Source organism: Sphaerodactylus townsendi, linkage group LG01 (assembly GCF_021028975.2).
Source record: "Sphaerodactylus townsendi isolate TG3544 linkage group LG01, MPM_Stown_v2.3, whole genome shotgun sequence".
NCBI classification, from domain to species: Eukaryota; Metazoa; Chordata; class Lepidosauria; order Squamata; family Sphaerodactylidae; genus Sphaerodactylus; species Sphaerodactylus townsendi.
Window position 1 is genome coordinate 6,076,337 of NC_059425.1, and position 27,480 is coordinate 6,103,816.

Genomic DNA, 27,480 nt, shown 5'->3' on the forward strand with positions numbered 1-27,480 from the left:
GGGGGGGTGCAGAGCCTGCAGCTGCAACGCGTTTCTGGCTTCAGGGTCCCCCCACCTGATCCCCCTGGGAATCCCAGCTTGGGTGGGGGAACCAAAGAGGGGCCAGGCAGAGCTTCAGAGCCCCCCCCCCTCCGCAGATGAGTCCGGTGCTGCTGGGTGGGTCAGGAGGCGCCTCTGGCTCCCCAAACAGGAAGGGGAACAGGGCAGGGGGTCTCATGTCCTCCCCCAAAATCCAGGGCAGGAGCCAGGGCGTCCCAGCAGATTTTCCCCAGGCCTGAAGACAACCCCCCCCCCCCATGCGCTTTTGTCTCTGGGGAACCAAAGGGGCGGGAGCCCCCTCTGCCCAGGGGGTTTGCCCAAGAGGGGAGGCTTCTGGGGAGGGGCTTGTGTGCCTTTTTCCTCCCCTTCCCCACCTGGTTGTGGAGCATCCGGGCCCCTCCTCTGATCTCTCGCTTACCTGCCAAGCTGGAGTCTGCAACTGAGCCGCTTCAGGGGGCTGCCTTATGAAAACCCCCCACCCCCCACCCCCGGGGTGGCTTCAGGCAGGGTCAGGAACTCTTTGCCCCCCAGAGGTTGGAAGGAGGGTCAAACACTTCCGAGCCTTCCTCGATCCAAGGTGGTCCCTTTCAGTTGGGCCCCGAAGCCACTATGGGGAGAGGGTCATTCGAGGGACTGGCCCAGGAAACGCGTTTGTAGCGCAAAGAAGGAACCCCCCACCCCTTTTATTTCTCAACCTCCCAGGCAAGAGTGAAAAGACATACTTGATGCCTCCTCCGCCATCTCCTGCACTTGGCAAAAGGAAGAGGGCCGCCATGCAACAATCTCAGGTAAAGGGGGGGCGGGGTTTACTGGTCAGACCTGCACAAGAGGACAGGGATGATTCCTTCTGTTCCAGGACTCAGAGGATCGGACCCCTTGCCCTTGGTTCTGGTGCTGCTGGATTTCGAGACTGCCCATGGTGACACACACACCCCTTCCGTGGTCTATAGACTGGCAGGAACAGAGAAGGCCAAGCAGGAACTCTGACACAAAACTGGGCCGTGAATTTCCCATGTCAGTTACCGTGTGGCCATCCCTGGCCCCTTCTTCACAAGGCATCTAGCCCCCTGCCAGTGAAGACAGCCCCTCTGGCTCCAGGATGTCCCCAAAGAGGGATGGGGGGGGCAAATGTCCCCACAGGGCTCTGCTCCCCTCCCCTTTGTGCAGCTGTCCCACTATTAATCAACTGTCTCTTAACATTAAGCTCATGTGACCACAATTCAGGAAGGATATTGACCAACTGGAGCGCGTCCAGAGGAAGGCAACCGAAGGGTCTAGAATCCAAGCCCTGTGAGGAGAGGTTTAGGGGGCTGGGTTTGTTTAGTCTGGAGAAGGAAAGGTTCAGGGGGGACACGATAGCCCTGCTTAAACATTTGAAGAGATGTCTGTTCAAGAGGGAACAAGCTTGTGTTCTCCTGCTCCAGAGACTAGAACACAGAGTCACGGATGCAAACTGTGAGAAAAGAGATTCCACCTAAACATTAGGAAGAAGTTCCTGACAAGAAGGGCTGTTTGACAGTGGGATTCGCTGCCTTGGAAAGTGGTGGGTTCTCCTTCTTTGGAGGTTTTTAAACAGAGGCTGGATGGCCATCTGTCAGGAGTGCTTTAACTTTTAGTTCCTGCATGGCAGAAAGGTGGATTGAATGGCCCAGACGTATACAATGTGTCCGGGGCGGGGCTTCCCTTCTCCACCCTCTCAATATATTTAAAATGTGCTACTTGCTTAGTTTTCCCTCCTTTGACAGTTCAGATTTTTGTAAACACTATTTTAGATTTTTTTTTTTTACAATTTACAAATAGCCCCTCCTGATTCAAGGGGTTAATCAATGAATTTAATGCCTTACGAAGACCCACTTCTGTCTAGATAATAGCACTGTATCCAGAGGTGGGATCCAGCAGGTTCTCACAGGTTCCCGAGAGTAGGTTACTAATTATTGGTGTGTGCCGAGAGGGGGTTACTAATTGGTGATTTTGCCACGTGGTTTTGGCCTTCGTTACGCCCCTCCTCTCAGCAGTAGCGCGCAGAACTTGAAGAAGTCTAGCAGGAGGTGCACCGGCGTGCGTGGCAGCCTGCGCCTGCGTGCATTCGTTTCCCGCCCAAGGACCGGCGCAGCGGCTGCGTCCTTGCCACAGCCCCGCCCAGGAATGCCCCGCCCCTGGAATGCCCGGCCACGCCCCAGCTATGCCTCGCCCAGCCCCACTGGTGCTACATCACAGTTTGAATCCGACCACCATGGGAACCTGTTACTAAAAGTTTTGGATCCCACCACTGACTGTATCATCTGCTTACAGCAAAACTGGGGTTTCCTAACCAGCCACTTTAAGTGCCTGAGGTGCTAATTGTTGGAGTTAAGCACTGGCGTACCTGCCTAGGGACAGGGGGTACCCTATGTGCCTGGGCGCCCCGCATTTGGTGACGTGGTGGGGGGGGGGCGCCACCATTTCAGGGTCGTTTGTGTGTTTTAAACATTTTTAGGGTTTTTTACGTTTTGGCCTGCAGGGGGCGCTTTTGTAAGGCTAGTGGCACCAAAATTTCAGGGGACCATCCAGATACTTTCCTGATGATACCACCCAAGTTTGGTGATGTTTGGTTCAGGGGGAGTTATGGGTGCCCCATCCCCATTGTTTTCAATGGGAGCTAACAGGAGATGGGGGCTACCCATTTGAGGGACCATAACTTTGGTCCCCCTGAACCTAACTTCACCAAACTTGGGTGGAATCATAAGAATAGTTAACAGATGATACCCTGAAATTTTGGTGTCACTAGCTTTAAAAATACACCCCTTCCAGGCACCCCAAGAAAGTTGCCCAAGATTCTTTGTTTTGCAGTGACTTTGCTCCATTGTAGCCAATGGGGAATTTCCGAGTGTGTAGGCAGTCTGCACATTTTTGAAGATAGAGGCACCAGACTTTCAAGGTGGCTCCAGGAAGCCCTCCTGGTAATAGTATCCAGGTTTGGAGACCTTTGCTTCTGGGGGTTCAATTTTATGGGCCCCCAAAAGGCTTATTTTGTTTCCCTGCTTCTGCACATGAAAGCCTGCGAGCTGAGTTCTCTCAGAACTCTCTCAACTCTCCCCCCTCCCCCCTCCAGAATCAAAGCTCACCAAGCTTGGATGCTATTACCCAAGACCTCTTGGAGCCACCTTGAAAGTCTGGTGCCTCTATCTTCAAAAATGTGCAGCCTGCCTCAGAAATTCCCCATTGGCTACAATGGAGCAAAGTCACTGCAAAACAAAGAATCTTGGGCAAATTTCTTGGGGTGCCTGGAAGGGGTGTATTTTTAAAGCTAGTGACACCAAAATTTCAGGGTATCATCTGGTAACTATTCTTATGATGCCACCCAAGTTTGGTGGAGTTAGGTTCAGGAGGACCAGAGTTATGGTCCCTCAAATGGGCAGCCCCCATCTCCTGTTAGCTCCCATTGAAAACAATGGGGATGGGGCATTCCATTTGGGCATCCATAACTTTGCTTCCCCTGAACCAAACATCACCAAACTTGGGTTGTATCATCAGGGCAGTCTCTTGATGATGCCCGGAAATCATGGTGCTGCTAGCTTTAAAAATGCCCTCCCTGCAGGCCGAAAAACACCAAAAATACCCCCCCAAAAGCCCAAATACCTTGCATTCGCATTTGTTCATATTTGGGCAGGACATAATTGGACACTTTTTGTCCAAATGTGCCCAAATTTGCCCAGATTCTGGCTGAATCTGGTATTTGTTTCATCTGAGTCTCCAACCCTCAAAAGTGATGCTGTTTCAGGGCGGGGGAGAATCCACCCCCAAACAGCATCACTTTCAATTTTGTTTTAACCGGGGACCCCAGATTCTCCCTTTAAGGTGGATTTAAAAGAAGAATCTGAGCTCCCTAGTTTAAGCACCATTGAAAGTGATGCTGTTTGGGGGTGGATTCCACTGGAGGTGTTTTGTGAGAGATGATGCTGACATTTGTTTGGTAAATGTTTTGCTGGGGGTGATTTGTGAGAGATTTACATGCTTAATACCCACTTGCACTGGCTTGGAGTTGTTTCTCAGGCTAACAACCTACCTCATAGGGTTGTTGTGATTAGGAAATTAAGAAAAGAGTTGGTGGGGAGAGAGCCATATATGTTTTGCTGGGAGTGGGAGGTGTTTTGTGAGCTGGTGCAAAAAATCATTGTTTGTTCATGGTGGGGGAGGGTGGCCGCCCATTCGCCGGCGGGGGGCGCCAAACTCAGGTTTTGTCCCCGGGCACCAGTTTGCCTAGGAACACCCCTGGAGTTAAGGGATCCCATAACACAGAAGCAGTGCTTGATGGACTGCCGGACACTACAGAACAGTTATGATGCACCTTATTCCAAAAGCTCCAGGGTTTGTTATCTTCCAACCTCCATGTAAAACAAGCCATTGTTTGTGCTTTTCAAAATTCTGAAGGCACGCTTCAGGGATAAGAGATCGAGTAAATGTGTATATAAATTTAAAAGATAGAGTTTAATTCTGGGAACATATTTTCTGCACTCATTATTGACCCAGGTATTTCTTCACACAGTCCTAAAAGTCACTGTCTATTTTCTACTGACTGGCTTAAAAACATCCAAAATGCTAAGCCATACGGTTAGCATTCCTACAGTATTTCTTTGTTTCATAAACCCCATTAGCAGGAGCTTTCAGTCCCTGGAATACATAATATTAATTGCTGCAGGAATTAACTCTGGTTAATATCCAAGGCTTTTTCTACCCTGTTTCCCCGAAAATAAGACATCCCCTGAGAATAAGACGTAGTAGAGGTTTTGCTGAAGTGCTAAATATAAAACATCCCCCGAAAGTAAGACGTAGCAAAGTTTTTGTTTGGAAGCATGCCCGACGAACAGAACACAGAAAAATAAGACATCCCCTAAAAATAAGACATAGCACATCTTTGGGAGCAAAAATTAATATAAGACACTGAGCAGCACCGGCGTAGGAGGTTAAGAGCTCCTGTATCTAATCTGGAGTAACCAGGTTTGATTCCCAGCTCTGCCACCTGAGCTGTGGAGGCTTCTCTGGGGAATTCAGATTAGCCTGTACACTTCCACACACGCCAGCTGGGTGACCTTGGGCTAGTCACAGCTTCTCGGAGCTCTCTCAGCCCCACCTACCTCACAGGGTGTTTGTTGTGAGGGGGGGAAGGGCAAGGAGATTGAAAGCCCCTTTGAGTCTCCTGCAGGAGAGAAAGGGGGGATATAAATCCAAACTCCTCTTCCTCTACCTCTTCTACCTCTTCTTCCTCTTCTTCCTCTTCTTCTTCTTCTTCTTCTTCTTCTTCTTCTTCCTTTTTTTTTCATGGGCTCAAGACCAGAGGGAAGATGCTTATCAGTTGCTTTAAAAGGCAGTGATTTCTTGACCTTATCAGAAATCAGGGCACGAGGGGGAGAGGAGAGATGCCACCTCAAACCTTCAGAATACTGTGTAGGTCTCCCTCTATCATGTTTAGTTTTACCTGGTTTCAACCTAACTGCTTGTTGAAGTATGGAATTCCGGAAGTATCTTTGGAATTTAACCAGTGGTGGGATCCAAACATTTTAGTAACAAGTTCCCATGGTGGTGGGATTCAAACTGTGGCATAGCCCAAAGGGGCTGGGTGGGGCACGAAGGGGGTGTGGCCGGGCATTCCGGGGGCGGGGCTGTGGCAAGGACGCAGGTGCTGCGCCAGTCCTTGGGTGGGAAATGAATGCACGCAGGCGCAGGCTGCCACGCACGCCGGTGCACCTCCTGCTAGACTGCTTCAAGTTCTGCGTGCTACTGCTGAGAGGAGGGGCGTAACGAAGGCCAAAATCATGTGGCAAAATCACCAATTAGCAACCCCCTCTCGGCACACACAAAGAATTAGTAACCCACTCTCGGGAGCCTGTGAGAACCTGCTGGATCCCACCTCTGAATTTAACCCCAAAATTTAAAAAGTCAGAACAATGTACAAACACACGTGTTGGGATAAGGTTAGAACAGAATTGCAGAAGAAAACGCTCATAATGAAAAGGGCCAGGTATTCGTTTGACCCACGTACGGTCAGTAGCAAATGGATTAGTTTGAAGAAGGCAAGCAAGTTGTTTCCTGGCTGGACAAGTTAATCAACCTTCCTTGATAAGCGAAAATACTTAGAGCCATACAATTTGTCTCATAAATTAAATAACCAATCCACAGTTCCTTCTATCAGGAGCAGATTTGAATGTCCATTCAGGCCTCAGACCCAGCTGTCTCTGCTTTTGACTTTCCCGCCCACAGACCGGCTTTCCACTGATGTAAATAAATGTTTCCTTCTCCTCCTTGCAGGGTGGGGTGTCCTTTGAAGAGGTGGCCGTGCATTTCACCAAGGAGGAACGGGCCCTGCTGCGGCCGACCCAAAGGATCCTGTACAAGGAAGTCATGCTGCAGAACTTTCGGAATGTGTCTTCTCTGGGTGAGGATCCTTTTCTCCTGGGCTGATCCCAAGAGCAGATCTCTGCTACCCTCCATGATCCTTCCTGTGATTTGGGAGTCCTTTCGGGCGTTACCTTGTGGAGAGGGAGTCTGCCCGGAAGTTTTGTGTTGGACCACCTGAGAGGCCATCAGAAAAGGTGCCAGGGGAATGCTTAGTCAAGAGAAGGTGGGGTTGTCTGAGCAGGGGCTTCTCTGCAGTCGTGCCTCACCTGGACTGAGGTGTGGCCGTGGGGGGAACTCTGCTGGCTTCTTTGCTGCATTTCTGCAACAGACCCTCTGCCCAACCAGTGCCCTGTGGAGGTTTCTCCCTCCAATATTTCATCTGCCTGACTCTTTAGACTCTGAGCTGCCCTTCCTGGTAGCCTTTGTGGAAAAGTGTGGCGTGTGAAGGATGATTGGACCATCCAGATCAGTGTTTTCCAACCTTTTTGACGTCACGGTACCCTTGACCTCACTCTTCATATCTCACGGTACCCCTGCCATCCTCCCCGCCACCTTCCCCTCCCAGGGTGAAGGGAAGCACGGGGGGTGGGGGTGGGTGGGAAGTGGCTGCTGACCTTGCGGCAGGCCCTGCCCCCTGGGCCAGCTCCATGTCCTTGCTGGTGCCGGCGGGAGAAACTGCAAAAGTGAGGGGGGCTGGTAGTGTTGCCGTGGTACCCCTGGGACATGCTCACGGCACCCCAGGGTACCACGGAACCCTGGTTGGGAATCGCTGATCCAGATGCTGGTTGGCTGGGTCGGATAAGACAATGGCGCTTTCCCTTTCTTTTTTATTCGTTCTACTCATCCCGTTCGTGTTGATTCGTAACTCTGTTGCTGTTCATGGCGACGGAGAGAAAGTTACTGAGCGCTGTGTGTCCGTGTATTTTTGCAACAAGAAGATAAACTCCTTCCCGTTTGTGGAACGATACCTGCTGTGTTCGTGCATCTCTTCGCTGCTGTTGGCTGATTCCCCAAGCTGTCTAGCGGGGTCCTTCTGCAGCACGTATTCCTGACAGCTGGCTTAAAATGAAACCTCCTTTCCTAGTAAAAAGAAACAGGCACAAGATGCATAAGCATTTTATTGTATGATTGAAGTCTATACAATTATGCATAGGGTAGAAAATGTTGACAGAGAGAGAAATTTTTCTCTCTTTCTCACAATACTAGAACCAGGGGACATACATTGAAAATGCTGGGGGGAAGAATTAGGACTAATAAAAGGAAACACTTCTTCACGCAACGTGGGATTGGTGTTTGGAATATGCTGCCACAGGAGGTGGTGATGGCCACTAACCTGGATAGCTTTAAAAAGGGCTTGGACAGATTTATGGAGAAGTCAATCTATGGCTACCAATCTTGATCCTCCTTGATCTCAGATTGCAAATGCCTTAGCAGACCAGGTGCTCAGGAGCAGCAGCCGCAGAAGGCCTTTGCTTTCACCTCCTGCAGGTGAGCTCCCAAAGGCACCTGGTGGGCCACTGCGAGTAGCAGAGAGCTGGACTAGATGGACTCTGGTCTGATCCAGCTGGCTTGTTCTTATGTTCTTATGTTCTTATTTAAAAGGAGAACCTGGGCTCTCTTGTATAAACAATATTTAAGTGATGCTGTTTGGGGGTGGGGTGGGGGGGGCTCATGCTGTTTAAACTAGAGAGCCCAAATTCTCCCTTTATGGTGGATTTAAAAGGAGAATCTGAGCTCCCTAGTTTGAGCAACATTGTAGAATGCTGGACTAGCAGAATGCTGGACTAGATGGACTCCGGTCTGATCCAGCAGGCTATTTCTTATGTTCTTATGTTCTTATTGTCATTGTGCACGCACAACGAAATTTACAGCAGCATTCCTCGATGCACACAATTTCAGACTCATACCCCACCCTCACTTTCCCCTTCCTCCACCCATCCCTACACAGCCCCAAACACATTGACACGAAGCCACGGAGTTCAGCATTGCCACAGATCTAGAGTAGAAGCTGTCTCTAAGCCTCTTTGTCCTAGTTTTGATAGACCTGTCTCATCTGCCGGATGGTCTGAGGATTCAAGAGGGGGGGGTGTGCTGGATGAGGCGAGGTCCCTCAGATATTTTTTGGAGAAACTTTTCTACTCTGGAAAGCAGGAATTATAGAGTTCTTCAGGAGGAGGGCAACCCGATAATCCTCTGTGCAGGGTGATGCAGCCCTTTGGAGGCGCCTTCCTATCTGCCACTGTGCAGCTGGAGAACCAGACACAGATGCAGTAGGTTAAGACACTCTCTATAGCACAGCGATAAAAGGACACCAGGAGTTTTCCATACTTTTTAGAAGTTAAAAATGAGCGATATGGAGAGCACCATATACATGGTGCCATGATTGATTCCACAAGATTCGTTCATTTCAGTTATTCGGCTACTTTATTTCTTACGTCTTAGAAGAAGAAGAAGAAGAAGAAGAGTTTGGATTTATATCCCCTTTCTCCTGTAGGAGACTCAAAGGGGCTTACAATTTCCTTGCCCTTCCCCTCACAACAAACACCCTGTGAGGTGGGTGGGCTGAGAGAGCTCGAGAGCTGTGACTAGCCCAAAGGTCACCCAGCTGCTAGGCGTGTGTGGGAGTCTTGAGGCTAATCTGAATTCCCCAGATAAGCCTCCCACAGCTCAGCGGCAGAGCTGGGAATCAAGCCAGTTCCTCCAGATTAGATACACGAGCTCTTAACCTCCTACGCCACTGCTGCTCCTACGCCACTGCTGCTCCTCCTTAAACCACTCAGGTGTTTAAAAGCTTTTCCTTAGCAGGATTTCTGCACGCTGCCTAGGGCAGTCTGAACCCACTAAGGTTTATGAGTAGGATTTTCTCCCTTCTATGTCCCTACAGAATAAAAGCCACTCCCTTCTCTGTGAAGGGCTACAGTCCTTAATGAGCCTTTCATGCTTATGCTTTCTCTAGTTTAAACAACATTGCAAGTGATGCTGTTTCAGGGTGTTCCCCCACTTACCCAGGGAAACAACATCATTTTCAGTATAAATTTAAACTAAGGCAAATTCTCTCTCTTTATGGTGGGTTATGGTCTTTATGTAATTTTGGCCCGTTTGGGACTCTTTAGTTTGGAGAGGGAGGCAGAGGCTGAGGGGGGGATATGATTGAAGTCTATAAAAATTATGCATGGGGTAGAAAATGTTGACAGAGAATGTTTCTCTCTTTCTCACAATCACTAGAACCAGGGGAGCATCCATTGAAATGCTGGGGGGAAGAATTAGGACTAATAAAGAAAACACTTCTTCACAATGTGTGATTGGTGTTTGGAATATGCTGCCCAGGAGGTGGTGTACTAACACAAATTAGCATCCAAAGGGCTTGGGCAGATTTATGGAGGAGAAGTCGATCTATGGCTACCAATCTTGATCCTCTTTGATCTCAGATTGCAAATGCCCTAGCAGACCAGGTGCTCAGGAGCAGCAGCCGCAGAAGGCCTTTGCTTTCACCTCCTGCAGGTGAGCTCCCAAAGGCACCTGGTGGGCCACTGCGAGTAGCAGAGAGCTGGACTAGATGGACTCTGGTCTGATCCAGCTGGCTTGTTCTTATGTTCTTATTTAAAAGGAGAACCTGGGCTCCCTTATCTAAACAATATTTAAGTGATGCTGTTTGGGGGGGGGGGCTCATGCTGTTTTCCCTTTATGGTGGATTTAAAAGGAGAATCTGAGCTCCCTAGTTTGAACAACACTGAAAATGATGCTGTTTGGGGGTGGAAACCCCCCCCCCCACACACTTCCCAGCATCATCACTTTCAATGTTGTTTAAACTGGGGAGCCCAGATTTGTTAAGTTGGGGCATGTTCTATAATGTGATGGTGACTTTGAGATGACCTGGTGCAAAAATAATTCTTTAGTTGTGGGGGCGGCTGCCCATACTGCCCCCCTCCCCCCGGTAAAACTCAGATTTTGCCCCTGCTCCATTTTCCTTAGCTTCGCCTCTGGTGAGGGATGGCAGGCAACAGATGGGAGGGAGGGGGCCCAGCATCTGGACATGGCCCACCCACCCTAGCGGAGGGAGAGTGTCGGGGGCCATGCAAGGGGAGGGGAGGGAGGGGAGAGATATTGTGTATTTCTGGATGGGCTATCAACCTCACTTGGGACTGAGGAATTTACTTGCACTTGGGAGAATTATAATTTTGGTGGTGGTGGTTTTTTCTCCCCTGATTACAAGGTCCTCTGATTGCTAAGCCCGAGCTCATATCCCAGCTTGAAGAGGAAGAGGAGGTGTTTCTTGGGATCTTTGATGAAGAGGAGGAACTGCCAGGTAGCTACTGTACATCCTTTGAGACTGTATTTTGCCTGTGCTTCCTTTTAAGAGTGGGTGGATTTCTGTCAGGATTATTGTCACTGTTTGACCGTCTCTTCCTTAGAGATTGAATGAGATGTGAATGTGGAAATGGTGGCTGTAGATCTGGAACCTATGAAAACAGCCGGCTTCCTTGTACCAAGTCAGATCACTTATTCCCTGTCCACCCTGAGTGGCCGTGGCTCTGTGGCAGGGCGGTTTCCCAGTCACCTGAAACCCCTTTAAATGGAGATGCCAAACACTAATCTGTAAGGAACCTGAAAGGACCAGAAATCAAGTAACTTCAAAAGTTCTTTATTTCTTAAACTTCCATGATGCACAGACACGGAATGCAGACTCTGACCTTTCCCCAGCAGTTCGCTACTTTTACGAGCGATTTTACTCCCGCCCACAGCCCCAAAGCAGGTTCCCATGAAAGAGAAAAGCAAGCTTCAGACATATATGATAAGCGCAGACAGCAAGGTTAACGAAAACAGCCATCCCGGGCACGCAGCCCAATCCGTGGAATGTTACCAAGGCCAAGGCTGGCTGAACAGAAAACACAAGTCAAACCACAACCTTACAAATCCTGGTGCATGGAAAGCATGCATTTTCCCACAGAGAAGACCCAGAGCAATTACAGAGAGCCCTCACACTAGTGCATTTTACCTTCTTCCCCCCCTTGATTCACAACTGAGTCGTCAGCGATTCTGAGCAGCCCGGCACATAGAGATTTCCCAACATGTCAGCACAGCCTTAGTCAGGATTAATCTCCAGTTGTCTGTTGTCAGTATCATAGAGACATGGAGCTGGTCTACTAAACAAAGCAACGTGCAGAAGTGGTGTGAGCAGTGGGCGGTTTGCATAGCAGAAGTCCTGACAGGCGGGGGAGGGGGACAGAAGAATCGCCTGTCTGGAACGGGGAACCTGGCCACACTGAAATTAATAGGATATAGCACAGACTCTGGGGGAATATATGGACGTTGAGAGAGGCTGCATTCTGGACCTTTCTGAGATTATACGGAAGGGGGGGGGGTTGATGCTTTTTCCAAGATTGGTTTGAATGTAGGGCCCCTTCTGCACACGCAAAATAATGCGTTTTCAAACCACTTTCACAACTGTTTGCAAGTGGATTTTGTCATTCCGCACAGCTTCAAAGAGCACTGAAAGCCATTTGAAAGTGCATTATTCTGCATGTGCGGAAGGAGCCTAACTGAGACCTTTTAATTTTCCCCTTCCATTTCTGTAATTATTTTCTATTCCTGCTTTCTTCCCAGGTTTAACGGATATAAAATTGGGGGAGAGAGATTATGGAGTCAGAGTCTTTGGGGGACACTTGTTCCTTCATTGTATTAAACGGTTGGGGAGAGTATGCGGCTTTAACAATTTCTGGGGTGCTTTTTTGAGAATAGGAGGGCCGGTTATTCACGTTCCAGCCATGGGGACGTTTGTGAGTCAAACACCACAGAGAGAAAATGTCCAATGCCTTTATTGCAGAGCCCCAGTTCAGTCATCCCTCCCTGACCTGGGAAGAGGATGCAATGAACCAATCAGAGACGTTCCTCACTGCCTAATGGAAAAGTCACAAGCCTGTGGCTACATTTTGGGGCTGGTGTTTTAATTTACAGTTTAGGTCAGTGAAGGATCTCTCTGCCAGTAACTTTCCTGATGAAATCCTATTCTCCATCCTGTGTGAAATTTTGTAAGACCACATTGCCCTCCAGGACTGTGGAAATGGTTTCCAGACACTGGGCCTTTGAATTCTTGCATGCTGTACAGCAGTTAATTCAGATCAGTCTATAACACTCAAACTCTGTTTTTTTTTTTCATAGTGTTCATGCCACAATTCTTTTCTCTTTCCAAATGGGAAGTGTGTGATCCGGCAAATGAAACAAACGAGGATTGTGTGAATGAAAAAGTAGCGACATATTCAGAAGGGGAAAAAAGCACTGAATATTGTAGTGCCCTGAAAAAGAAAGAAGGAAAACATACAACTGAAGAGAGTCAGAATTCTGGTCCTTTCCAGGGGGACGATTCACACAAAACTGCACTATTTCATAAAATTAATGAAAAATACAGTCAGAATGAGGACATTGCAACTGGGGAAAGGCTTTCTAAAAAGTCAGATAAAAATCTTCATTGCAGTGACCGTAATAGAATGAAAATCCTTAAATCCCTGAAATGTGCAATGAGTTTTGGGGAGGAAAAAAATATAATTTCTCATAAAAAAATTCCCACAGGGGAGAAACCATATAAATGCCTAGAGTGTGGAAAGACCTTCGGTCACAGCACAAGTCTTACTTCACATCAGAGAATTCATTCAGGGCTGAAACCATTCAAATGCCTGGAGTGTGGGAAAGCCTTCAGTCAGAGTGGAAATCTTACTACCCATCAGAAAATTCACACAGGGGAGAAACCATACAAATGTCTAGAGTGTGGAACAGCATTCAGTCACAGCACAAGTCTTACTTCACATCAGAGAATTCATGCAGGGCTGAAACCATACAAATGCCTTGAGTGTGGGAAAGCCTTCAGTCGCAGGACAAATCTTTCTGCACATCAGAGAGTTCACACAAGGGAGAAACCATACAAATGCCTCCAGTGTGGAAAAGCATTCAGTCACAGCACAAGTCTAACTTCCCATCAAAGAATTCATACAGGGCAGAAACCATACAAATGCCAGGAGTGTGGAAAAGACTTCAGTCAGAGAGTACATCTTACTACCCATCAGAAAATTCACACAGGGGAGAAACCATACAAATGCCTAGAGTGTGGAAAAGCATTCAGTCAGAGCACAAGTCTTACTTCACATCAGAGAATTCATGCAGGGCTGAAACCATACAAATGCCTGGAGTGTGGGAAAGCCTTCAGTCACAGGACAAATCTTTCTGCACATCAGAGAGTTCACACAAGGGAGAAACCATACAAATGCCTCCAGTGTGGAAAAGCATTCAGTCACAGCGCAAGTCTTACTTCCCATCAAAGAATTCATACAGGGCAGAAACCATACAAATGCCAGGAGTGTGGAAAAGACTTCAGGCAGAGTGCAAATCTCACTTGCCATCAAAGAATTCACACTGAGGAGAAACTATTCAAATGCCTGGAGTGTGGAAAATCCTTCAGTCAAAGCAAAAGTCTTACTTCACATCAGCGAATTCACACAGGGCAAAAACCATATAAATGCCTGGAGTGTGGAGTAGCCTTCAAGCACAGTTCCAGCCTCACTTCTCATCAAAGACTTCACACCAGAGAGAAACCATATAAATGCCTGGAATGTGGAAAAGATTTCAGTGGGAGTGGAAGCCTTGCTTCCCATCGAAGAATTCACACAGGGGAGAAACCATATAAATGTCCAGTGTGTGGAAAATATTTCAGTGGGAGTGGAAGCCTTACTTGCCATCAAAGAATTCACACAGGGGAGAAACCATATAAATGCCTGGTGTGTGGAAGAGCCTTCAGTCAGAGTGGAAATCTTGCTTCCCATCAAAGAATTCACACAGGGGAGAAACCATACAAATGCCTAGAGTGTGGAAAAGTGTTCAGTCACAGCACAAGTCTGACTTCACATCAGAGAATTCATACAGGGCTGAAACCATACAAATGCCTGGAGTGTGGAAACACCTTCAGTAGCCAGACAAGTCTTGCTGTACATCAGAGAGTTCATACAGGGGAGAAACCATACAAATGTCTCGAGTGTGGAAAAAGTTTCAGTAAGAGCGGAAGCCTTACTTTCCATCAAAGAATACATACAGGGCAGAAACCATATAAATGCCAGGAGTGTGGAAAAGACTTCAGGCAGAAATCAAATCTTACTGTCCATCAAAGAATTCACACGGGGGAGAAACAATATGAATGCCCGGAGTGTGGAAAAACCTTCAGTCACAGCACAAATCTTGCTTCACATCAGCTAATTCACACAGGGGAGAAACCATACAAATGCCAGGAGTGTGGAAAAGCTTTCAATAAGAGTGGAAGCCTTACTTTCCATCAAAGAATTCATACAGGGCAGAAACCATATAAATGCCTGGAGTGTGGAAAAGACTTCAGGCAGAGAGTACATCTTACTATCCATCAAAGTATTCACACAGGGGAGAAAACATATTTATGCTTGGAGTGTGGAAAATGGTTCAATACGAGTGGACACCTTACTTCCCATCAAAGAATTCACACAGGGGAGAAACCATACAAATGTATGGAGTGTGGAAAATGCTTCAGTTCAAGTGGAACCCTTACTTCTCATCAGAGAATTCACACAGGGGAGAAACCATACAAATGCCTGGAGTGTGGAAAAAGCTTCCGTAAGAATGGACACCTTATTTCCCACCAAAGAATTCATACAGGGTAGAAACCATATAAATGCCCAGAGTGTGGAAAACACTTCAATCGGAGTAAATCTTACTTCCCATCAGAGAATTCACACAGGGAAGAAACCATCAAATTCCTTGACTGTGAAAAAGACTTCTTTGAGATAGTAAATCTTTCCATCAAAGAATTCACACAGGGGAGAAACCATATAAATGTCTGGAATGTGGAAAAGGCTTCAGAATGAGTGGAGAGCTTACTTCCCATCAAATAATTCATACAGGGCAGAAACCGTATAAATGCCTCGACTGTGGACAAAGCTTCCGTAAGAGTTGGCACCTTACTTCCCATCAAAGAATTCGTAATAGGGCAGAAACCGTATAAATGCCTGGAAAAAGCTTCAGTCAGAGAGTAAATCTTATTTCCCATAAAAGTATTCACACGGGGGAGAAGACACATAAATGCCTGAAGTGTGAAAATGTCTTCAGAACAAGTACTTCCCATCGAGGAATTCATACAAAGCAGAAAGCATAAAAACTCTAGGAGTGTGGAGTAGCCTCTAGGAGTAGTACATGCCTCATCTCCCATCAAAGAATTCACAGAAGGGAAAAACCATATCAGTGCCTGGACTGTGGAAAATAATTCAGTGAGAGTAGAGACTCTATTTCTCATCAAAGAATTCACACAGGAGAAACCATATCAATGCCTTGAATATAGAAAAGGCTTCAGTCACAGTACAGAATTTACATTCCATCAACAACTTCATGCAGGGAGAGATTATATAAATGGCTTGCTTGCAGAAAAAGCTTCCATGAGTATAGGCGCTTAAAAAATTCACACTTATATGAAGGATCCATATAAATTCCTGGAGTGGCTAAAACTTCAGTTTACTTTCTCACTTTACTTATCATCAAAGAAATCACATGGCAGAAGTCTTAGTAAATACATCTAACATTCTCTCCCGCAGTTTTCCAGATAGCAACTGACTCAGAAACTCTTTATTGATCGCTGACCTTTCTTTCTGATGAGCCCATCACTTGTAACATGAAAACACTAGCAGACAGTAACTTAAATATTCTCCATAGAATACATTTTCAGTGCTGATTGTTTCTCTTTCAGTTATTTTGATCTAGATTAACTTTTTCTCTATTGGATCCGCTCTCTTTTTCTTTGATCCAAGTTTTCTTCTGGCCATATTTGTATTGCTCTTTTTCCCCTTCCCCTTTTCCCTCCTAAGTTCTTGATCACCTTCTGTACTCTACATACCTGGCCTGGTTATAGAATCATAAAGTTGGAAGAGACCACTGGGGGCTCCAGTCCAACTCCCTGCAGGAACACACAATAAAAGTCCTGACTGATGATTATTTGGCTTCTGTTTGAAAACCTCCAAAGAAGTAAACTCCACCACTGTCCAAGGCAGTGCATTCCAGTATCATTGAATCCTAGAGTTGGAAAAGAACCCAAGGACCATCAAGATCAATGGCCTGCAATGCAAGATCACACCATCAAAGCACTCCTGACATGTGTTCATCCAGCCTCTGTTTAAGAAACTTCAAAGAAGGAGACTCCAGAGCTCTCCGAGGCAGTGAATTCCACTGTCCAACAGCCCTGACGGTCAGGAAGTTCTTCCTCATGTTTAGGTGGAATCTCTTTTCCTGCACCTTGAATCCATTACTTCGTGTCCTAGTCTCTGAGGCAGCAAAAAATAAGCTTGCTCCCTCTTTGACAGGGCATCCCTTCAAATATTTAAACATGGTTATCTTGTCCCCCCTTAACCTTCGCTTCTCCAGACTAAACATCCCCAGCTCCCTAAGTGTCTCCTTGTAGGGCATGGACTGTAGACCTTTTACCATTTTTGTTGCCCTCTTCTGGACCCGTTCCAGCTTGTCAATATCCTTTTTGAATTGCGGTGCCCAGAACAGTACACAATATTCCTGGTGACGTCTAACCAATGCAGAACAGAGAGGTACAATTACATCCCACGATCTTGACACTATGCTCCTATTGATGCAGCCCAGAATCGCATTGGCTTTCTTGGCTGCTGCGTCATACTGCTGACTCACATTCAGTTTGTGATCTACTAAGACTCCCAGATTCCTTCTGCATATAGTGCTGTCAAGCCAGGTGTCACCCACCCTATATCTTAGCATTTCATTTTTCCTGCCTAAATAATATCAAGTGTCAAACAGCCCTTAGCACCAGAAAGTTCTTCCTAACGTTTAGGAGGGATCTCTTTTGAATCCTTGAACCCATTAATTTATGTCCTAGTCTCTAGAGCAGCAGAAAACGAGCTTGTGTAACCTCAGCTTGTGGGTTCTGTGGGGCAGTACTTGGAATGAGTTGCAACAACAATTTTTAAACAACAATATGGTTTACTTCTCTTTACAATTAACATTAAACATCAACATTTAACATTACAATTCAAGGTCCTGTTCAGGTTGCATTTCAAGTCCTTCTATTTACAGTCTACTGATATTGCCAAGTCCAATTTCTTCTTTGCAAGTTGGCTGGCTCCTGAAGACTCCAAGGGCTTGATGAACAGGTTGCAACATGATGAAGGTTTCCAGGAGAACTCTCACCCATTACAACCACAAAAGAAACCCTGAAACAATAAACTCCAACATTTACAACATAGCAAAAACAACAACTACCTTCCCAGTAGTTCCCAACAATATTGCAATTACCTTAACAAGGTGTTAAGGGCTTATAGAAATCAAGGTCCGAGTCTGGTAGCCTTGTTTCTTCTGCAAAAGAGCTCTTGCAGCCTCTCTGCTGCTCCGAGTCTCCACCCCCTTACTGGGTCAACCCATTCTGGGCCAACCCATTCTGGGCATGGGGGTTACACTTGCTCCCTCACCAACACAACCTTTCTTCAAATATTGAAACATGGGTATCATGTGTGTGTGTGTCCCTTCCCCCATTAACCTTCTCTTGATCAAACTCAACATAACCAGCTCCCTAAGTCTCTTCCGAGGGCATGGGTTCCGGACCTTTTACCATTTTGGTCACCCTCGTCTGGGCCTACTCCATTATTTTTCATGCATTGTGGTGCCCAGAACTGGACACGGTATTCCAGGTGAGGTCTGACCAATTCAGAATAGAGGGGTACTATTGCTTCCCTGAGACCCGACCCATAGTGTTGATCAAGGAAGGAATGGAACGCTGCCAGCCTTTTACACATTGCCCCAACATTTCATTGGGGCTCAAATAACTCATCAACCCCTTCGCTTTATGAGGGATTCCCTCTTCTTTCATGCCCCCACAAGGGAACCTGTCTCCTAATATTACAGCCTTTGTAATACATGCAGGTGTAACCTCAGCTTGTGGGTTCTGTGGGGCAGAACTTGGAATGAGTTTGCAACAACAATTTTTAAAAACAAAATGGTTTACTTTCTTAACATATAACATCAACATTTAACATCACACTTCAAGGTCCTGTTCAGGTTGCATTTTCAAGTCCTTCTAGTTACAGTCTTCTGATATTGCCAAGTCCATTTCTTCTTGCAAGTGGGTTGGCTCCTGAACACTCCAAGGGCTTGGTAAACAGGATTCAACATGATGAAGGTTTCCAGGAGAACTTTCACCCATTACAACCACAAAAAGAAACCCTGAAACAATAAACTCCAATATTTACAACATAGCAAAAACAAACAAGTACCTTCCCAGTAGTTCCCAACAACATTGCAGTTACCTTAACAAGGTGTTCAGGGCTTATACCAATCAAGGTCCGAGTCTGGTAGCCTCGTCTCCTCCAAACTACATGAGCTCTGCAGCCTTCTGCTGCTTTGAGTCTCCACCCCTTTCTGGGTCAACCCATTCTGGGCATGGGGGTTACACAGGGAGCACCTAAAATGGGGAGCAGAAGATCTCCCGGAATTACAGCTGATCTCCCGAAGGCAGGGATGAGGTCTCCTGAGAGTTTGGATTTACACCCTGCTTCTCTCAACCATAAGGAATATCAAATTGGGTTGCAAACTCCTTCCCTTCCTCTCCCCACAAACAGCCACCTTGTGAGGTCGGTGGGGCTGAGAGAGTTCCAAGAGAACTGTGACTAGGTCAAGGTCACCCAGCAGGCTTCATGGGGAGGAGTGGAGAGTCAAACCCAGTTCTCCAGATTAGAGACCACGCTGGCTGAATGGCAAAAATGGCTGATTTGAACGGTAGAGTATAAGGCCTTATATCTCATGGAGGTTTCTCCCCTCCCCCACCCCTGCTGTTCTCAGGTGCTGTGCCTCTCTTTCTCACAATACTCGAACCAGGGGGCATCCATTGAAAATGCTAGGGGGGGGGAAGAATTAGGACTAATAAGAGGAAACACTTCTTCACGCAACGTGTGATGGGTGTTTGGAATATGCTGCCACAGGAGGTGGTGATGGCCACTCACCTGGATAGCTTTAAAAGGGGCTTGGACAGATTTATGGAGGAGAAGTCGATCTATGGCAGGGGTCTGCAACCTGCGGCTCTCCAGATGTTCATGGACTACAAATCCCATCAGCCCCTGCCAGCATGGCCAATTGGTCATGGGATTATGGGATTTGTAGTCTATGAACATCTGGAGAGCCGCAGGTTGCAGACCTCTGATCTATGGCTACCAATCTTGATCCTCCTTGATCTCAGATTGCAAATGCCTGAGCAGACCAGGTGCTCAGGAGCAGCAGCAGCAGCAGCAGCAGAAGGCCAGTGCTTTCACCTCCTGACTGCGAGCTCCCAAAGGCACCTGGTGGGCCACTGCAAGTAGCAGAGAGCTGGACTAGATGGACTCTGGTCTGATCCAGCTGGCTAGTTCTTATGTTCTTATGAATCTCCAGGAACCTCAGAGCAATCCACATTCCCACAGATTCATTTTGCTGAAATCAGTATAGTGGTGAAGAACAGCAGACCGTAATCTGGAGAACTGGGCTTGATTCCCCACTCCTCCTATGAGCAGCAGATTCTTTCCTGGTGGGCTAAGTTTCTTTCCACGCTCCTGTTGGGTGCCCTTGGCCAGTCACAGTTCTCTCAGAACTCTCTCGGCCCCACGTACCCCACAAGGTGTCTGTTGTGGGGAAAGGAAGGGAAGGAGTTTTTAAGCTGCTTTGAGACTCCTTATGACTGAGACAAGCGGGGTATAAGTCTAAATTCTTCAGATTCACTCTGCTCAAATCAGCTTTGTCCTCTTCTCCACGATGCTGAGGAAAAGGGCTGCTATTTGTGGAATGGACCTGCAGGTTCCGGCCTCCTGGACCTGGCTGAGTAGCCGAGCATCTATTTGTGGATAACTTTTATTCTTGAGGCCATCGTCCATAGCAGCAGAAGCAAAACACACGCAGGTAAAATAACTTCAAAATTAAATATGCAACAAAATATCTGTAACCAACAGGGAAAAAGCAAACATTATTAAAATAATCTATCAGGTGGGCTAGTTGGTGCATTAAGATTGCTTTCAGGAATTTTTTTTACCTAATATTAATGTTTTTTTATTTCTAGCAGCTTTTTACATCTAGATTTTAGCAAGCTCGTTTTAGATTTTACAGGCGTATTTTAGTGACTTTGATATTTTACTAAATTTTATTGTATTCGGTTTTACTGTTGTTGTATTATTCTATTGTGTTTTATAAACCACTTTGAATATGGCTATAGAAAGACGAGGTGCAAATATTTTTAATAAAGAAACAACGGATTAAAAATGGAGGTGTGAGTAATGAATGGAAAGACATCTGCCAACAAAAATTTAATTTGATTCTCATTGTGATAAATAAAGAAATATTGCTTTTTCAATATATATCATTAAGAATGAAATATGGGTTTATATGTAGTCCTATAGTTAGCGTGTGACTTTCTCAGTATCTACGTATCATTTAAACATGGAATATGGATTTATATGTATCCCTATAACAGTGATGGCGAACCTATGGCACGGGTGCCAGAGGTGGCACTCAGAGCCCTCTCTGTGGGCACGCGCAAACAGAGTTGCCTCCAACCCCACCCCACACATACGGCTGACCTGGGCTGCTGGGCTTGATTATTAGCATTAAACCTAAGACCTAGTTTTGGGGAAGCAGTGTAGGTAACCCTGTTAAGTGCTGTTAAACCCCACTGATTTTCATACGAAGATCCTTTACCTGGGAGTAAGCTCGGTTGCTGGCAATGGGGCTTGCTTCTGAGTAAACCCTCCAAGGGTCGTGATTCACCCGTTGGAAGAGTTGCACAGTTGCTTCAAAGCAAAGCCACCGACTACCACCAAGCTTACTCCCGAGTAACACATGCCTCAGAGCCAACCGTTTTTTCTAAACTAAAACCTCAGCTTTCAGGTTAAATTGCCGTGTTGGCACTTTGCGATAAATAAGTGGGTTTGGGGTTGCAATTTGGGCACTCGGTCTCGAAAAGGTTCGCCACCACTGCCCTGTAACCTAGTGTGTTAAAGCTTAATTGTATTTTACTTTCTGACTTGCCTTATAGAAAAAGCTAAGTAGGCAAAGGCTGGGAGGTCAAACAGGCAACGGGTGGGGTGTGCAGAGAACATTAACCGCAGAAGCTAGCTTATCTAGGATATATATCAAAAACGGAAAACTAAGATGCACCTGTGAGCTGGAAAAGCGCACAAGATATGTTAACCACAACTTGTACTGAGAGGTAATAACAAGTTCATATGTACTAGGAGTAGGGCAAAAAGCTTATGCAGCTGGGGAAAGGGTGGGGGTAAAAAGCGCTTCTAAGCTGGTGAAGGGAAAAGAACAAAGGAAACCTACAGACAGGTGACAGAGGTGATAAGTGGGAGGTGTAAGACAATACTTGGAAAAAAGCTGGACATGGTATAGGAAGTGTGTAGAAGCGAAGCTTAAAAGCAGGGGTCCCCAAACTTTTTAAACAGGGGGCCAGTTCACGCATGGCCAGAGCCCAGCCGGGGGCCGGACCAAGTGCCGCCCGCGGGGGGGGGGGGGCGCCATCCATCCGCCCTTGACCCGCCCCTGGCCGAGCCCCCCACCCCCGCGGTCCCCTTCCAATCCGGCCCTGAAGCTCCGCCGCCTTTCTCTCTTCCCCCCCCCCCTTGCCGCATTGGTACAGTCCCCTCCGGCTGCTTGGAATGAGCAGCGAGTCGCCCGCGCTTAATGCTGTTTGTAAACCTGGGGAAAAGGAGATAAAGAAGGGGGAGATCCGCTTCTGCCCAGCGGGCCGGATAAATGTCTTCCGGGGGCCTGATTTGGCCCGCGGGCCATAGTTTGGGGACCCCTGCTTAAAAGCGAAGCTAAGAAATGTAGTGGACTGTGTCTTTGTCTTAGTCTGTAAACCCTTGGCCCCCCCGTAAGGGGAAGCGAAGGGGAGGGAAAGCCCCTATGCTTTAGAAGAGAATATATACCAGCATTGCGTGTCAGTTCGGGGCGCCTCTCTGCTTATGGACAGACGCCCGTTGCTTGCAAGAAACGTATCTTAAATAAACTTTGCTGATTCTTCAACCAAGCTTTGCCCAAATTCTTTAAGGTCTTTGACAAAATGCATTAAGAGTCTGGGACATGTGTTTCTGACATCATCCATTTGTGAACAAAATATCCCAAGTTCAAGATAAAAGGACCAGGTAGGAAGTGGATATAAAAGATCTTTCTCCGCCTGAGCCGCTGCCAGCTGCCGGGGACGCACCTGAACTTAACGGATCAAAGGGCTGACTCAGGGAACGGCAGCTTCGTGGGACGTTCCCACAGTATCATGTGTCTGCTCCCCCAAGGGTCACGAAGGGCGGACCCACTGTGAGACTGATTGACTTTCAGTTTGCAAGACCTGACTGAGCAAGGCTGTTAGGGCATTTCAGAGGTCATTCAATCATAGGGTTTTCCATAAGTGGGAAGAGACTGCATGGCGCTGAACACACAAACAGTGGCCTTTAGTGAATTGCTTCAAATGGGGGGTGGGTCAGCATTCAGTGAACGGCACTTAAGAGCTTGGGAGTCTTGCTGGATGCAGGGCTGTTGTTGGAGAAACGGATGCCCATCCTGGCTCCCAATTTGCAGGTGCCTGATCTGGTTCCACCAATCCCTGCTCCAGGAACCTGCAGGCTGGATTAATGTAACGTTCTCAACACGGGGCTGCCCTTGGAGACGATCTGGAAACTGCAGCTGGTACACAACGCTGCAGCCCATTAGTTCTCACATGGTGTCAGGGTCCAATTCAAGATGCTGGTGATATGTACACATATATAGTTTATAGTGTTTTAAGCCATATAGACACATATAGGTAGCCTTAAAAGTTATCCTCCACAAAGAGTGAAGCATGTTATATAAAATCATCTTAGCTAACATCCCTGATGAGGCTTGGAATTGAGTTTGCTAAAAATTTGGTAAACACGAAGGAATGCGAAAGGGGGTGAATTAAAGGGCATCGAGAAATGAAACTCAGGGAGCAGCCTGACACAGGCTCTGGGTTAAAAGAAATGGGGCCTCTCAGTAGAGATAAGAGAGCTAGCAAGATGTTCACAAAATAGATAAAGATTAACAGAAGACTTGATTGCTATAGAAACTTTATACATGAGCTGTTTTAGACTCAAGTTACATTAAAAATATAAGAAGGAAAGGTGTAGTAAGAGGTGGGATAAGATGACCAGGTCTGTACGTCTACTTGACTCAACCCAATGACCAAAAAGCGGAGAGGTATGTTTTTGTAACTATAAATTATGTTACACAGGCGGCAGCGCTTCGAACCGGCTCCCTGTCTGATTTTTACAGAGAGTCTTGGTTCCCTCTTCTGCGCAAAATTGAAACAATAAAACTCTGAACACTAAAAAAGCTTATGGATGGTTATTTGTAAGTAACCAGACAGAGCCTTAGCTCTGAGGACAGGGCCTAGCCCTGTGCCTACCACTGGTTCTTTCCATTCAAGCCCTTCACGACCTTCCTGGACCCACATACAGGAGAGGAGTGGCTTCCTCCGCAGAGTCCCACCTGGCACTTGTGTTCTTCCCAGCACGGTCTGTTCTCCGTCCCCACCTTGTCCAAGACGTGTTCTGCCGCAGTCTGGACTCGAGCCTTTTCTTTGAAGAGGCTGGGGGGCTCCTGAGTCCTGCCCCCCTGGCTTTCCAGTGAGGCTAAAAAACAGATGTGTTCCAAAAAAAGATTTGCCGGCAGTCTGAGCCCAGGGAAGGAGCAACAACCACTTGTGGGAAGCATCAGGTCTTTTTGGACTGGTTTTAATGAGAGATGTTATCCTTGGTTTTTAATGGTTGTTTAATGAAATCATTTTATATTATTGATGATTTTAAAAAATTAATTAGCTTCCTGAACATGTGGAGAACTTTGGCCTCCCAAGTATCTCCTTCCCCACCACTCCATTTGAACGGACAGAAAAGCTGTTGCAGAAGAATATCAGGAGAGGAGCAAAGGCCCATGCAGGGGTAGACCAGGGGTAGGGAACCTGTGGCTCAAAAGCCGCATGCGGCTCTTCTGCCCTTGCACTGTGGCTCCATGAGCCAAGCCGCCGGCCCCATCCTTGCCCGCCCTGCAGGCAGCAGGGCGGGCGCACCAACTGCCCACGGTCGGCTGGGCCGCGCCGCGGGCTTCCCCTCTCGCCCACCCCGTTGGAGCGGGGCGGGCGCTTTCCCGGCGGCCGGCGCGGCCGAGCCGCCGGCTTCATCCTTGCCCACCCTGCAGGCAGCAGGGCGGGCGCATCCATGCGCTTCTCAGAATGAGCGGAGTAAAAGGTAAAAAAACCCCTATATATATAGTGTTATCTTTATTTTAAATGTCAAAAATTATTTGCGGCTCCAAGTGTTTTCTTTTCCCGTGGAAAACGGGTTCAAATGGCTCTTTGAGTGTTAAAGGTTCCCTACCCCTGGGGTAGAGGTAGATACCACAAGACTCGGCCCTCTGTAGAAATCCTGCCCTGCCTACATGGATTTTATTAGTCATTTCTCAGTCTCCTTCAAGCAAAAGAAAGAATTGTTTTCTTTGTTTCACAGCCAGAATCGCTGTGGGTTTTCTGGGCTGTGCGGCCAAGGCCTGGTAGTTTTTGCGTCGCATGTGGGCGAAACATTAGGAGTAAAGACTGCCAGACCACAACCTGGAAAACCACGACAGCCGAAGAGAGAAGAGTTTTGGATTTCTATCCCCCCTTTCTCTTTTGTAGGAGACTCAAAGGGGCTGACAATCTCCTTGCCCTTCCCCCCTCACAACAAACACCCTGCGAGGTGGGTGGGGCTGAGAGAGCTCCGAGAAGCTGTGACTAGCCCAAGGTCACCCAGCTGGCGTGCGTGGGAGTGCACAGGCTAATAATCTGAATTCCCCAGAGAAGCCTCCACAGCTCAGGTGGCAGAGCGGGGAATCAAACCCGGTTCCTCCAGATTAGAATGCACCTGCTCTTCACCACTACACCACTGCTGCGTAGAAAGAAATATTCCTCCAATATTCCTCCAACAAAGAAAGAAATATTCCTCCAATGCCAAATTCTGCTCTGCTCTCAGATGTCTTTCTTGCCCATTTTGATTCTACAGGGGATGACCCCACTCACCTCATATTCTGTCTTTTTTTTCCTCTGGGAACCTGTAAATATGCATCTCTGGTGACGGCAGGTCTCAGACCGTTGCTTGGTGAAGTCTGGGAAATGAAAGTGACGTGTACAGCGCATGGGTGTAAATTGCAGCCTCTAGTTGTGCAGTTGGCAGCAGTGGCGTAGGAGGTTAAGAGCTCGTGTATCTAATCTGGAGGAACCGGGTTTGATTCCCAGCTCTGCCGCCTGAGCTGTGGAGGCTTCTCTGGGGAATTCAGATTGGCCTGTGCACTCCCACACACGCCAGCTGGGTGACCTTGGGCTAGTCACAGCTTCTCGGAGCTCTCTCACCCCCACCTACCTCACAGGGTGTTTGTTGTGAGGGGGGAAGGGCAAGGAGATTGTCAGCCCCTTTGAGTCTCTTGCAGGAGAGAAAAGGGGGGATATAAACCCAAACTCCTCCTCCTCCTCCTCCTCCTCTTCTTCTTCTTCTTTTTCTTCTTCTTCTTCTTCTTCTTCTTCATCATCATGCGGGTTTTGTTGTGTGCTATTTAGAGTCCCTGGAACACACAGGGGCACCACGCAGAGCCGCTGATGGATCCAAGCAGTTTGCTTTCACCAAGAGAGACAATTGGCAGGAGCCAGATCAGCAGATCCAGGAAATTACAGAGCAAACAAACCATCTTGAGGGGGGGGGGGGGCTGAGGCAGGGCAACCAGATGTACAGCAGCAGCGTAAAGCTAAACTAAGACTTTGGAGTTTTCTCCTCAGTGGAAAGATCTGGCTGTTTTTGTCCCTGGATGCTGCTGTGGTTTGGGGATCTTGTATTTTGGCGTGTTTGTTTTTAATTCTTTCTTTTTGTAAGGAATCAGTAAGGTCCAGGCCAAAAGTAACCCTAATAGTGATAGTGGAGCCAGAAGTGAAACTCCCCCACTTCTGGACTAGGTTTAAATTAAAGGTTAAAGTTGTCTTGTTCTCTGTGATAGCTAGAAACTTTTAGATAGTAAAATAGGATTTGTACGTTTCTTTGTATTTGTGATTGTATGGAACCTCCTTGGCCCAAGGCAGAGAGCCATCTCCGCTCCACCTGGGCCCATCCTATTCACGTGTAAAGGTTCCTGATGCACGCGGACAAAAGGAGACCTCCTTGAAGCCAGGCTTCGGCCTCTGCCTAATCCCACAGCCGGGCAGGATAAGGAGGTTGGCCGTCATCTCTCTCTGCTTCCTGACTTCGGACATCTGGGGAAGCCTTTGTGTTTTCCCGCCAGTGGACATGTCATCGCCTCGCCCTACTCTGGCGCGAAACTCAAGAAGGGGATGCCTATCGGACTCTGATTGGTTCCTGCATGTTGCAAATGAGGATTGGTTGCTTTGAATTCTGCTAACAAATGGTGGTGGGCTGTCTTGCATTCTCCCTGGCTCCCTGACGGGAGAAAGTGTACTTAAGGTGTTGTGGCGGCTGCTAGGCAGCGCTTGTTGTTGTGTGGAACGGAGGTGCCACACTCCTGGGCTGGGGCATCTCAATAAATCACTTTTTGTTTATCCGAGCCGTGTCGGGTCTTGCTTGGGTTCCTGGGCGCTGCCGAGAGCGGGATACTTCGGAGTAAGGAAAGTGTTACCCAGAGCAGCGCGGTAACAATAGTTCTTTATTGATCTGGCTTTCATGATCTTCTACAGACAATGCGGATTCTGGCCCATCCCTCCCAGACAGCCGCTTATACGGGCTCAGGATTCCCGCGAAAACCCTTAGTATAAACAACTCTTCATTCCCAGCTAGTAGTTCACAAGGAAAGGTTCACACAGGATTGTATCACGCAAACAGAGAGCAAGGCTAAGCAGGAGATAACGAAAGTTCTGGGCACGCCGCCCAGCTAGAGAGAGGAATTCTTCGCCAAGGTTGAAAAACACCCCTAGCATACAGACACGACTTTACACTTTTAAGCAGGGAAGGGACTTTTCCAGGTCTACTTTTTAATTTAATTATCCAG

The 27,480-nt window shown here is 47.4% G+C and overlaps 3 protein-coding genes across 3 annotated transcripts in view; all 3 read left to right on the top strand.

The window, feature by feature from the left end:
• The window catches only part of LOC125440286 (zinc finger protein 557-like), a 15,995-nt gene extending 5,009 nt beyond the window's left edge, over positions 1–10,986 (top strand). Inside the window, exons 3-5 of the mRNA XM_048510032.1 lie at positions 6,325–6,451; positions 10,628–10,720; positions 10,827–10,986. Coding sequence (XP_048365989.1) covers positions 6,325–6,451; positions 10,628–10,720; positions 10,827–10,837 — 231 coding nt within the window. The 3' untranslated portion in view covers positions 10,838–10,986. The remainder of the gene's footprint in view (positions 1–6,324; positions 6,452–10,627; positions 10,721–10,826) is intronic.
• LOC125440096 (zinc finger protein 91-like) overlaps positions 1–15,428 on the top strand; it is a 43,522-nt gene extending 28,094 nt beyond the window's left edge. The window contains exons 7-8 of the mRNA XM_048509671.1: positions 13,102–13,892; positions 14,145–15,428. Coding sequence (XP_048365628.1) covers positions 13,102–13,892; positions 14,145–15,086 — 1,733 coding nt within the window. The 3' untranslated portion in view covers positions 15,087–15,428. The remainder of the gene's footprint in view (positions 1–13,101; positions 13,893–14,144) is intronic.
• Positions 1–27,480, top strand: part of LOC125440166 (zinc finger protein 91-like) — a 183,782-nt gene that overhangs the window by 8,362 nt on the left and 147,940 nt on the right. The gene's annotated exons all lie outside the window — the stretch shown is intronic.